Source organism: Panthera leo, chromosome A2, assembly GCF_018350215.1.
Source record: "Panthera leo isolate Ple1 chromosome A2, P.leo_Ple1_pat1.1, whole genome shotgun sequence".
NCBI classification, from domain to species: domain Eukaryota; kingdom Metazoa; phylum Chordata; class Mammalia; order Carnivora; family Felidae; genus Panthera; species Panthera leo.
The window spans coordinates 81,373,353-81,385,958 of record NC_056680.1 but is presented as its reverse complement, the minus strand read 5'-3'; the positions used below and the strand labels follow the sequence as shown (position 1 = coordinate 81,385,958).

General features: G+C 34.2%; 1 protein-coding gene across 3 annotated transcripts in view; it reads right to left on the bottom strand.

Annotated features, from left to right (window-relative positions):
- Positions 1 to 1,251: 1,251 nt before the first annotated feature.
- The window catches only part of PHTF2 (putative homeodomain transcription factor 2), a 126,457-nt gene continuing 115,102 nt past the window's right edge, over positions 1,252 to 12,606 (bottom strand). For 2 of the 3 annotated variants that reach the window (XM_042916397.1, XM_042916406.1), the window contains exons 14-18: positions 11,652 to 11,738; positions 7,892 to 8,047; positions 6,917 to 7,012; positions 4,695 to 4,820; positions 1,252 to 3,662 (exon numbers count right to left, since the gene is read on the bottom strand). In XM_042916397.1, coding sequence (XP_042772331.1) covers positions 3,642 to 3,662; positions 4,695 to 4,820; positions 6,917 to 7,012; positions 7,892 to 8,047; positions 11,652 to 11,738 — 486 coding nt within the window. In that variant the 3' untranslated portion in view covers positions 1,252 to 3,641. Of the gene's footprint in view, positions 3,663 to 4,694; positions 4,821 to 6,916; positions 7,013 to 7,891; positions 8,048 to 9,565; positions 11,240 to 11,651; positions 11,739 to 12,606 lie in introns of those variants that run through there. The other variant, XM_042916414.1, reaches the window with a different exon arrangement.

The window sequence follows — 12,606 nt, the reverse complement described above, 5'->3', positions numbered from 1 at the left end:
CCTCTGCAACATCCAAAATCCATTTCTCTGAACTTCCTACCTTCTTCAATGTGGCCTCTTCTCGACCTTCAGTTATGGAATTTGTTCTGCCAGTCTTTAGGTCAATTTCTGGGGTATTTAGGATGATTTGACAGTTATCTAATTGTAGTCATGGGATGAGACAAGCCTAGGGTCCTCCTACTCTTCCATCTTCTTTGTCTCTATAGAATATACTTTCAAAGGGAATAAAAGAAAATGTGGGTTTTATCATTAACAAAGCATACCAACCTTGGGCAAGCTTCCTAACCGCTTTTGTGACGACAGGTTTTTTATCTGATAAGGACGTTGGACTAGGTGGTGTCTAAGGGCCTATGTGACTCATTCATTCATTCATTCAATAGACTGAGATTTTTCTATGTATCAGGTACCATTTTATGTGCTAGGAATACAGTGGTGAATGCAGTTAAAATCTCATGGAATTTACATTCTACAAAATTCCTGATCATAAGGTAGTAATTCTCAAGGTGGTGAGGAGTGACAGGTGGGACAAATTTTCCAAGTCACTTGGGGAACACTTTTTAAAAAATATACTGCCTCCTAGATCCACAGTCTCACCCCCAGTAGGTAGGCTCTGTGAGGAGCCAGTGCTATTGATAAGCATTTGAGGTATCCTTTGTACAGACTTGGCAGAAAAAGGGTTGAGAATCAGTGTTCTAAATGATACGGCAATTCAAAGACATGCCAGCCATATGCTCTATTTTGCATTCTGAAGGGAGACTCATTGAAAGAGCCAATTCCAAGCTTAAGGTAAGTTGCAAAGTGCAATTGAATTAAAAGTCCCTGATTAATTAAAGTCCTATGAACACTTGTACCAATCAATAGAAATATTAGAATGCTTACCCATCTTATTTTTGGCCATGATCTCTCATGCTGAACTCATGTGGCAAACTGTTTGATTAAAAATACCACTATCCTTCTGACAATGAGCTTTAATATCCCAGGCCATGGCCAGTTTTCTGTATTTAAATACAAACAAATAAGCAAAAAAAAAAAAAAAAAAATTAATGACATCATAGCATTTTGGTGGTGGAAGATATTCTTTCATGTTGAGAATCATAACAAAATCTTAAATGTCGGGAAGTTTTAAAAAATTTATTTCCACTCGTCTGAAATCTAAGAGTGATAACTAAAGTTTATGCTATAGTAAATACAACATTACCATAGAAATATATATGAATTTAAAATGAAAAGAAAACAACAGAAAACCTTCAGTTTAACACTGTCAGCATAGAATATTTTATTTTAAACTTGCTGTTCAAACGTTCAATTACAACACATGTGGCAAAGAAACAACAGTTAACACACAACATCTGCCACAATTCTATCTCTGAACTGCCTTTTCTATATTATGTGATATGTTACAATTTCTTTCAATTTCTTACATTCATGGTATTCTTAAAGGCAGCAAATGTCTATTTTTTCTGCTTTGAAAACAATTCCATTAATATTTTGAAATTGCTTAAAATGACAACTTTTTCCTTTTGGTATTCTATTGCTGCCCACATTAGAGACATAATTCATAGTATTTATAGGTTGTTGAGAGGTATACTGTACTCAATAAATCAACTCCCAACTCTAAGTTAAAATGAACTTCAATCCAAAACAAGCATTTTCCTAAATCAGTATACTCAGCTACCTTTCTCAAAAATATTTCCATTCTGAAATAAGTTTTTTTTTTTTGTGAGATACAATAGTTTCATCTTTTATTCCTAACAGAACTCATGCTGTACTTTTTTTTCTCAAAATATATTTGATATATTCTGTGCAAAATGTTAAGTTCTGTATAGGTATGTACCTTATTCTGAAAAAGTTTATAAAATATAATTCCTAAAAACAACCTCAACATTAGACAATAGAGGAAGAAGAAACATATCAAACAAAGCCTAAGTTTCCACATGAGAAAATAAGTATGTTCTTAAAGCTCCAGTAATACATTCCTTGAAAGAACTCAGAATGCACTTTGGTCATTATTAAACATAGGAGAACATAGGTAATAAAACAAATTGCTTTTGTTGTTTTCTACATAAAGAAAATATACTACACAATGAGGCTGATCAAAAGGAATGGTAAGAGCAAAGTGATATTATGACATGGCTCTGTTCTCTACACATTCCTGATCTTAAGATTATGATTTGGGGATTAAAACTGCACCAATCAAATAAATCATTTACAATTAATTATTTTAATAAATTCCCTAAAACATGGTAAAAAATGTGAGGATATTCAACATGATATACCTTGCACCAAGAAAATTCTATACTGTTTCAAATAAATTCTTTGTTTTAGAAACTAGATACCCAGTTAAAAAAAAATTGCAAAAACATTTCATGTTTTATGTAATTCCTAATATATTCTTGATTGTACAAATGTAACAACTTAAAATCAAGGTCCAATGTAAGATATCACCATATTTGCCCTATCTACCTAACATGCCAACATGATATGTTCTCATTTGGACACTTGGCAAATTGTGTGTGCATGTGTATGTGGGGGGAGTAGGTAACTTTCCAGGTTAAAAGCATCTAAAATAGCCCTTATAAAATTGGAGGTGAGGGGGATGCACCAGGTTAAGTTTAGAGGATAGAATTTGCAAACTGAAGCTCTTTTCTGAAAATTTGGATATAGTTTTATAACTAGCAATCAAAGGAATATTTTATTGGTTCTTAACCTTGTTCTTAAGTTGTTCATTTGAGTGTGTATACACTATAGTGTACCATGGGGAGAAAATTATTTTACTTGAGTAAACATAATAATGTACTTTAGTAATATCAATAGGCACTTCACTTGTGAGATGAGTGTATACCTCACTCAAAAGGATACCATATCATGCCCTAGTACACTATAACATACCCCATATAAAGATACGCATTAAAAGTAACAATTTTAAAAAGTGCACATTTTGAGCATGCACAGTTGGAGCTGTGCAAACAGCCCAGTGTTTCAAATAAATACAATTATTACTAGTTAATTTTTATCAAAATATCTTACAGTATGGTAACCATTTACAATTATTGCTCTATTAAGAGTTTTATCATCAAAGAGCACTTGTTGACCTGTTATGTAATACCATATATATTAATACTGAAGGGTGTGTAACTGCAGCTTAATCAGTTCAGATCCTGGCATTGTTCCAAAATAATTCAAGAGAAACCCTGACTGGATCTTGATTCACCAAAGAACACACTTTATGTGTTTAGCTGAGTCCAATGCAATATTCCAAGTTAAAGAAGTTTTCCTCAAGTAAGGCAAGTTCACGGCATTGATGGAGAAACGGGGCTTAGCAATGGCTTCTATTCTCACGATTTGTTATTTTGTCAATTATTTATGAACAATTACCAGGATCTCAAGTATCTGGATATCAGTTTTATCACCCTTTCGACAACTAAGTACATCAATGCTAAAAATAAAATATAAAGACTAAAATAAATGTAAAAAACAGTGAACAAGTAAAATAAATATAAGAATTGCACAAGACAGTCTGATGTAAACACTTCGATTTCCCAGCTGAGACTCCTGAAGCAAAGAGTCAGTGACTGCTTTCAGGCAGCTTAGTTGGTACTCTTATTCTGGAAAAGAGGCTACATCTTCTTTTCTCTGCATTGTCATGATTTAATCTTCCACAGCTAGTGAAAAAATAATAGAAGTAGTAACCATTAGAGTCAGTTTTTTTTTTTAATGTTTTTAAATGTTTTTTATTTATTTTGGAGACAGAGAGAGAGAGTGTGCGCTTGAGCGGAGGGCAGGGCAGGGAGAGGGAGGGGGACAGAGGATCTAAAGCAGGCTTCACGGCAACAGCAACAAGCCCAATGCAGGGCTCCAACTCATGTACCACGAGATCATTACCTGAGCAGAAGCTGGACGCTCAAACAACTTAGCCATCTGGGCACCCCTAGAGTCAGTTTTAATACTGTAACTTATAAATTATATTACATAATGCTATTATCTAAATTTCATTCATAAACAAGTATAGGTTCTACTATTTTAAACTCTTTTATCCTTGCATTTTCAAGAGTAACTCACCTTAAATAAAAAAGTAAAAATCAGATTTCCCTTGCTTTCTTTTACTGGGAAGTAGCAATATACATATACCACTTGTTTAATATGAATAATCTACACCTTACTCACTAAGAGTTGTGCATATGCTGGGGGATATATGCATTGCTGTGTAATAAATAACTTTTGGCCAAAAAAAGAAATAAGCCTCTTCTTTTCCTTTTTTATCACCTAAATTAGATTCAGATTATGAGTAAAAAATGAATACCTTATTCTATACAAGAATCCTATTTGTATGAATACTGTTCCAAATTAGGAGTTCCATGAGCATTATAAACCAAGAAAATTATTCATTCTTTGTGCACAATATTATGAAAATGATTTCACCACTGTGCATTCGAGATCTCAAAAGACGGACAGGGTAAAATAAATGTCACAAGGTGTCACAGGGCACTAAGAAATAAAAATATACCTGGAAGGGGCACCTGGGTGACTCAGTCAGTTGAGTGTCTGACTCTTGATTGTGGCTCAGGTCATGATCTCACAGTTGTGAGATCCAGCCCCACCTCAGGCTCCATGCTGCATGTGGAGCCTGCTTAAGATTCTCTTTCTCTCTCTCTCTCTAAAAAGAAAAAACAACACAAAAACTTGGAAACTCTTACCTTTAAATTAAATCCAAGCAAGTCACTGATAACGCCAGAAACAGCGGACAGGATGACAACCTGGGTGATGTTATAAAGCAGTGGATTCATTGTAAGCCCATATAATCTAAAGGGACTGTCCAATTCCTAGCAAAAGAAAAAACATAAAACAAAAAACATGAGCCCAGAAATACATTAAGAATCAAGAGTTAAACTAATTCAGGGCAATATACAATGAGAATTTTTGAAAAAAACTTTCATAAAACAGTTACAAATTGTGGATAGTTTTAGAAAGGATAAACTTGGTTAAACTTAAACTATATATATATATATGTATATTATATATATATATACTTTCAGGTTTTTCTTTTTCTTAGAAGTGACTTCCATTAAAAGAACTCTGTGATCTAAATTTGTAACTGCAATTTCCGTCTCAAATGAATGACTAGTAAAGTACTGGTCTAATAATTACCAAGAGGTATGGAAACATTTTCTAGTATAAGAACAAAAAATGTAAGAGAATAATACCTTTTTGCACAAGAATTAGAAAAGTAGCCAAATTTTCTGCTATTATTAAAACATACACAAAACTCCCTTTAAGACAATTACTTTTCAAATATAAGAATTAACTGATTCAAAGATTTAAAATTCTATGATTTATTTATTCTCAGATTCAAAGTTATATGGCAGGCCCTGTGTTAAGCTCTAGGAAGTCAGGACTTAGTCCCTGTGCTGACAGACCTTACAGTTGAATAGACATACAAATAATTAATTGTGTCTCCCATAAAAGAGCTATGTATTAAAAACGCAGTGGGTCCTAGAGGAAGGTGCTCCTAAAACTTAGTGGGAGGAGGTAATAGATATTCCATAAGACACATGAAAACATGGCATCTTTGAATGGCTACAGGTTGCCCAGCATTGTTAGGGGCCAACTGCAAGGAAAGAAATCCTTCAAATTTGTAAAACGGGCTACTTAGGTAAGGGTCATTCTTTACACAAATCGTACTAACAGACTGAATTTAATCAGGAAGAGTGTATCAGATGTGCACATGAGAAAGGTCACAGGCAGTAGGGAAGCACTGTGGAAAACGTGCTGGAGAACAGTGAGACTAGAAGCAGGAAGGCCTGCTTTGTTCAATGGATCAAAGCTCAAGTGAGAGACAATGAGGGCCTGACCTAGGATAGTACTGATAGGGAAGCGGAGATGAACTAGAGGATATTGGAGAGGTTAAATCAATGGGCCTGAGAATTTCTTGGCAGTGAAGAGTGACAGAGAAAAACCAATCTATATTAACTCCCAGGTTTCTGAGTAGAAGATTGTATATGACTGTGTGTGATCAAAAAGGATCACATTGTTGTGCTTTGTACTTTAGTTTCTCAAATTTCCCTCTACTCTGGGATTGAAGCTGCTTGTAAGTCTCATCCTGTCTAGCATAGTGCCTACACTCTGAAGATATTCAACACATATGTACCAGACAAGCCCACCCGCCTCTCTTCTGAACCTTGCTTGTCAAGGCCTATTATATACTGTGAGGCAGTACCTAATTAAGACTTTTTAATTGACTGAAGAATTAAACGTAATACTGAGAAACTACTAATTTTACACCATTCTCTGAAAACATTATATTCAATTTGTTACAGAAATTGAGATTTTAAAAAACATTTTCCTTTTAAGAAAGAAAAACATTACTAACACTGCAAAGCAATGCTAGAAATATTTTATCAAATTACCTCCAAAGAGTATTATTATGACATCAAATATTTTGAAATTATATTTTTTGTTACCAAAAATGATTCGAAAATTTAAAGGTTTATTGGTGATATATATTTATTATAATTACTCTGTATTACTAATTTTTAAGCTAACTCAGGCCACGCAGAAGACTGCTCTGAGAAATACAAAATGAGAAAATTTCCAAATTAACACCAAATCTCCCTTTTTGAAACCTATTTTAAGTACTAGGAGGCAAAATTTCCAAAGATACCAACCTCTAAATACTTTAAACATTAAAGTCTTAGATTTTCAAAAGTTATTAAAATTTCAAAATGATATGATTTGGATCACACTGGTTAGTTTTACAGTAAGTAAAATGTACATGACATGAATGTGTTCAAATATAATTTGGAAACAATTTGGATAATCATAAAAACCAAACATAAGATAGGATCTGCAAACAAAAGACTAAGATAAAATGTCAGAACAGCATATTCCACGTTATATCCATTTTCAGTTTTATTTTTACCTTTAGCAGTTTAGTAGCCAGCTTTAAAACATTATTCACTAGTGTCAGTTCCTCTTTTTTGTTAGGTTTCTTCTCCATTTTCAAGTAGAGGTTTATCTTTTATAAAAAAAGGAATGAAAACGAGGAATGAATAGTTAAAAATACTTAAAATTACAACAAATATTCATTTTTAAAAGGAACTGAAAGACAGTCACTAAAACATTCATGGTGCTTCTCCGGGTATTGAGATTATAGATGACATTAATATTCTCCTTCATACTTTACTGTATATTCCAAATTTCTTACAGTAAACATTTTATAATAAAATTTTAAACTTTTCAGATTAAAGCTGACACAAGAAAGGAAAACTCGATTTCATTATTTAATAGGTGAAATACTTTACTCCTAGAGCCAAAACAAAAGAGTAAGTAATAACTAAAGTAGATCAATTGGTTTGTTTGCTGTTCTCCCCTTTCCCTTTAATTGAGCTCATGTGACAGGATTACTGATTTTTAAAAATCATACTTTCCCTGGCAAAACTACTCAAAACATTTTCACTTGCAGTAAGTTTCTTTGAGTAATTCCTATGGAATGGTAAGGAAAATATTAAACAAATTAATACACAACAAAGTCAACCATCAAAACTCTTATGCTTTATCCTTCCTACTGAATAAAAATTCCTACTTCTTCAAATATGGCTCTGCTAGACTGCCAAGCAAACATATCCCACTAATGGTTTAAAGTTCATCACTTCTATAAATAGTACTTGCTTCTTGTCAAATCAAAGTGAAACAGAAAAACAACAGGTCAGATTTGAAAGCCATATCAAGGCAGGAACATTGAAGAAAGGCTCATGTCCTATCAAATGTCAAGTTTTTCCTTGTAACACAAAAGCAATCTAAAAACAGGTTCCTAAAAAACCTCAAGTAAATGAAAAGATTTTTAGTTTAATATGTAGATTATAGGCATTAACTTATAATAAACATGCATTCTCACCTGTTCAGTAAGTAATATTGAGGTATTGCTATATTTTTTACTTGTCTCTGATCCAAGGGTAACAAATCTTAGGAGAAAAAGTGTTAACGAGATGCACCAGATTACTAGTTCCCAATTGTAGTGACAATCAAGGAAGATCTCATGCACGTGAAGCAACTAAAAGTGTACGAAAAAGGCAACATGAAGCAGCAATGTGATTGAAACAATTTCTTTTTTAAAGGAAATAACATTTTATTTCATACAAATTGATCACAAATATAGTATTTTTATTTTAAAAACATTCCACATTTATTATGAAATATTTCAAACACATCAATAATGTAATCAAAACCCACGACGAGAAGGTAGAGAGGGTAACTGCCTTACTCCCAATTTTAAAGTAAATACCCCTAAGGTACTAAATATCGTATGTACAACGTCTGCTTTAAATTTTTAAAGATATACTTTAAGATTAAGAATAGTACTTTCCAGTCATTGTATTATGAATCTCCACTGAAATTCACCAATTTGTTTTCTGCATCTGTTAAGATGATCATATGTTTTTTCCCTTTTTAATCAACTACAGGAGCTCAAACCAGATTTGTGAGTTGAAAATCTTTGCATTCCGGGTATAAACTATATTGGTCATGGCATATTTATTGTTATTAAGTTGCTGGCTTCATCTTCCTAGTATTTTGCATTGAAGTTAATAAGGAAAATTAGCTCACAGTTTTCCATTTTTATACTGTCTCTCCAGTCAATTGGTATCAAGATTCTATTAGTCACACAAAATGAGTTGGGGAATAGTCCCTTTTTTCTACTCTTGAGGTGTTTTGTGTAAGATTAGAATTACTGTTTATTTGAATAATTGGCAAAATTCAACTGTAAAACCACATGGGTCTAGAGGATTTTTGCTGGTGGCAAAGTTTTAAACTATTGAATCAATACTACTTTGTAGTTACAGGTCTCCTCAGGTTTTCAGTTTTTGAGTCAGATTTAGTACATTATGCATTTGTACAAATTGTCCACCTAGGTTTTCAACTTTAATGATATAAAGTAATTTATACTAGCATTCTTTAAACAATTTCTCAACTGTGTCAGTAGCTTACAGTTTAATACACTATGCTTTCTAAATATTTGTTATTTACATGCTTTAAAATTTCCAAATGTATGAATTTTTTTGCTGCTGTCATTGTTTTCTACCGTAACTGCATTACTGTTAGATTAAGTGGTCTACATTGTCTCAGCTGAGAATTACTTTGTGTCCAAGTACATAGGAAAGTTTTGTAAACTGTCCTTGTGTTTGAAAAGAATATGTATTCTCTAATTTTAGAACAAAATTTAAACTATCTTGTTTAGGTACATATCTTCGTTGTTTTTTGTTTGTTTGTTTTTTGTCTGTTTAATCTATCAATTACTGAAAGAAATGTGTTAAAACCTTCCAATGACTGGGGCGCCTGGGTGGCTCAGTCGGTTAAGCGGCCGACTTTGGCTCAGGTCATGATCTCGTGGTCCATGAGTTCAAGCCCCGTGTCGGGCTCTGTGCTGACAGCTCAGAGCCTGGAGCCTGTTTCAGATTCTGTGTCTCCCTCTCTCTGACCCTCCCCCATTCATGCTCTGTCTCCCTCTGTATCAAAAATAAATAAACATTAAAAAAAAAATTTAAAAAAAAACCTTCCAATGAGGTTTTTAAAAATAACTTCTTAGTGTTATTGATTTTGGCTATCTGTACATATATTTTGAAGTTACTGGATTACATGCATACAAGCTGAGAATTATAAGACCTTGATGAATTATTCTTTTAATTTTTGTCACGCTTCCCTTTATCTAAACCCCATTGAACTTAGATTACAGTCATTTCATCTGGTATTAATATGAACTCACCAGCTTTCTTATAGCTAGTATTTGCCTGCCTCTTCATAAGAGACAGAACTACTACAGGATGTACTTCAGGAACATGGAAATTAAACTTGGAACAAAAGGCTAACATGCAATAAGGAACCGTAAGTAAAGAAATCAGTCTTTTCCTCCTGGTTGCTTTTACGATTTTTCTCTCTGTTTTGGTGTTCTGTAGTTCTTCCACAATGTGTCTTGAGTGTAGATTTATATTTATTGCTCCTTCTTATTCTTGTTGTGCTTCCTAAATCCGAAGTTAAGGTCTTAGCAACACAGAAAAACTGTTAGCCATTATCTCTCCAAATATTGCTCTCCTTCTCCTTTCCATCTGGAATTCCTATGGATATATGTTGGCTCTCCCATGTTTCAATCTCCTTTTCATATTTCCATCTCTTTATCTCTGTCCTATATTTTGGGTAGCTTCTTCCATTTCCCATTCACTATTTTTAGCTGTCTTCAATCTGCTATTTTTTATTGTGTTGTTAATGTCAATAACTGAATTTTTCGTTTCTCTGAAGTGCTGTCAGTTCTTTTTCAAATCTCTCTGTTCTTTTTTCATAGTGTTATCTGTGTCTTTATCTTATAGTTCTTATCTGATCAGTTTATCATCTGAGGCAGCTGGAGACCTAATCTCCTGCTTGTTGGTTCACTGACTGGCTCAACATGGATGGTTTCTTCAGTGTTTTGAAACCTCAAGAGGCTTCATCTGTGGACATCCTGAGGCCTAGGCTGAAGTCACATTCCCCAAGAACCAATCTTGGTTTTGCTTCTGCCAAATATCCTAGGACCGCTTTTTATATTAACTTCTTGACATGGAGATAACAGGACAAGATCTGTAATGCACATTTTAAACCCTGAACCTCTAATAAGGGCAGACCTACAGTTACATATTCTTAGGGCAGAGACTTATCCCCCCATTCTAGTCAGAGTCCAGGCAGAGTTAGATGAGCTTTCTTATTATCCTCCTGGGCTGGTGGACAGGTTGTTTTTCTTATTCTACCTTTTCATGGAGACCATAGTCCTGTAAGAGGTCTGGTTTACGAGGGGGAGCATGTATAAGGGTGTATGCAGGCTGAGGCCTCATCTTCTGTCCTCTTGTGGGCCTAAATCTCAAGTCTCTAGGATACGAAGATTGACAGTGTACCTCACCTCCTCATCCTAGCGCTCTCACAGCATTAACACATATACTTAACTGCTCTGTTTTTTAGCTTTATCTTCATTTTTGGCCCCTTACTGTCTTATAAACTCAGATATGCATGTAATATGTACATAGAAGAGCTTATATATGAATATTAAACAGCTAAGTTTCCACCCACCCTCTGGACTATACAGTATTTTAAAGCAGAAGAATCTTCAGGTAATCTAGTATGTCACAGTACTTGAAATGGAAGTTTAATTTTATAACGCAGAATATCCTGAGATACTTCTGTGCTTCCTGACTAGTCTTGGACAACGAGAGTTCTTTCTCAGAGCCTGAGGCAGTCATGTCACAGCGACGATTCAGATATAAAATGAAAGAATACTACATGTGAATAAAGCAGAGATTTGTGAAAAACAGTCTGAAACAATATTGCAATTCTAGCCACTAATAAGTTTGTTTTGGGAAATAAAGATAACCAGGTAAGTGACTGAGAAAAAGTAATTACTATATATTCAATCAATAGACATCTGAGACTATGCTAGCCACTGTTCATGACACAGAGATGAATAAGACACATTTATTTATTCTACTGAAAAAAAACCTGCAAAAGGTCAATTTCAAAACTTGTACAACTAGGCTTCCTTATAATATTATTACTGTGGTTGTTTATTATTAGAAAGCCTTCTGGAGCCTAATAATTATAGATATGATTATCTACTTTCTACACAGAACAAGTCAACTCACCTGGGCACAACAGATAAATACAACTGATATAGTCAACAAGAAAGCAGATGAAACTATAACATCAACAGATCGCTGAGGACCTCGACGCTGGGGAAAAAGAGGAAAAATGCTTTTAAATATATTTACTAATTAGCAGCTAATTCCATGCTTTCAATTAAAGTGTTGATCCCTCCCTGCAGGTTGATCATAGCTTACAATGTTGAAAATATACCTAATTTGTTGGATGAATTTTAATTACAAAGTGTTACTATTTCCTGAGGATTTGCAATACAGTAAACATGGTGAATACATAGCATAAAATTCTTAGCATAACTTCCACATTTTTTATTTCCTTTCATTCCAAATATTTTGTCAAACACTAATCATTTATTCAACAGATATTTCTTGAGCACCTTCTCAGAATGAGGCGCTGTGCTGGGCACTGAAAATACAGCACAGAACAAAACACACACGGTCCCTACCTTCACAGGAAGTAGCAGGAAGTCAGACATCAAGCTTATAGCCACAGATATATGTGATCAGTTGTAATAAGTGCTATAAAGGAAAGGTAAAGGATGCTCGGAGAAAACTGGTAGAGAATTTGGTTTAAGTATCACTTCCTTAAGGAGATCTTTCCCAGGCCCACACTCCTAACTCTTACAGGCAAGTTAGGAAGATAACCTGGGAAGATCTTCCTGATACTGTGATATTTATACCAGAATGGGGTGCTCAGGTATGATAGCACATGGCAGTGTTCCTGGCAGAAAGAAGGACAAGTGCAAGAGCACAAAACAGTAAAAATAATATTGCATTCAAAGAACTGAAGCAGTCTGGTATGGCTGGAATGCAGAGAGGAAAGTGTTTCAAAATGAGACAAGGGAGACAGGATATCCTCAGGGGCTAGGTCACGAAGAGCATTGATAAGCCCTGTTCAGATTTTGTCCTTTAAGAGCAATGGAGAACCCTCAGAAAGTTT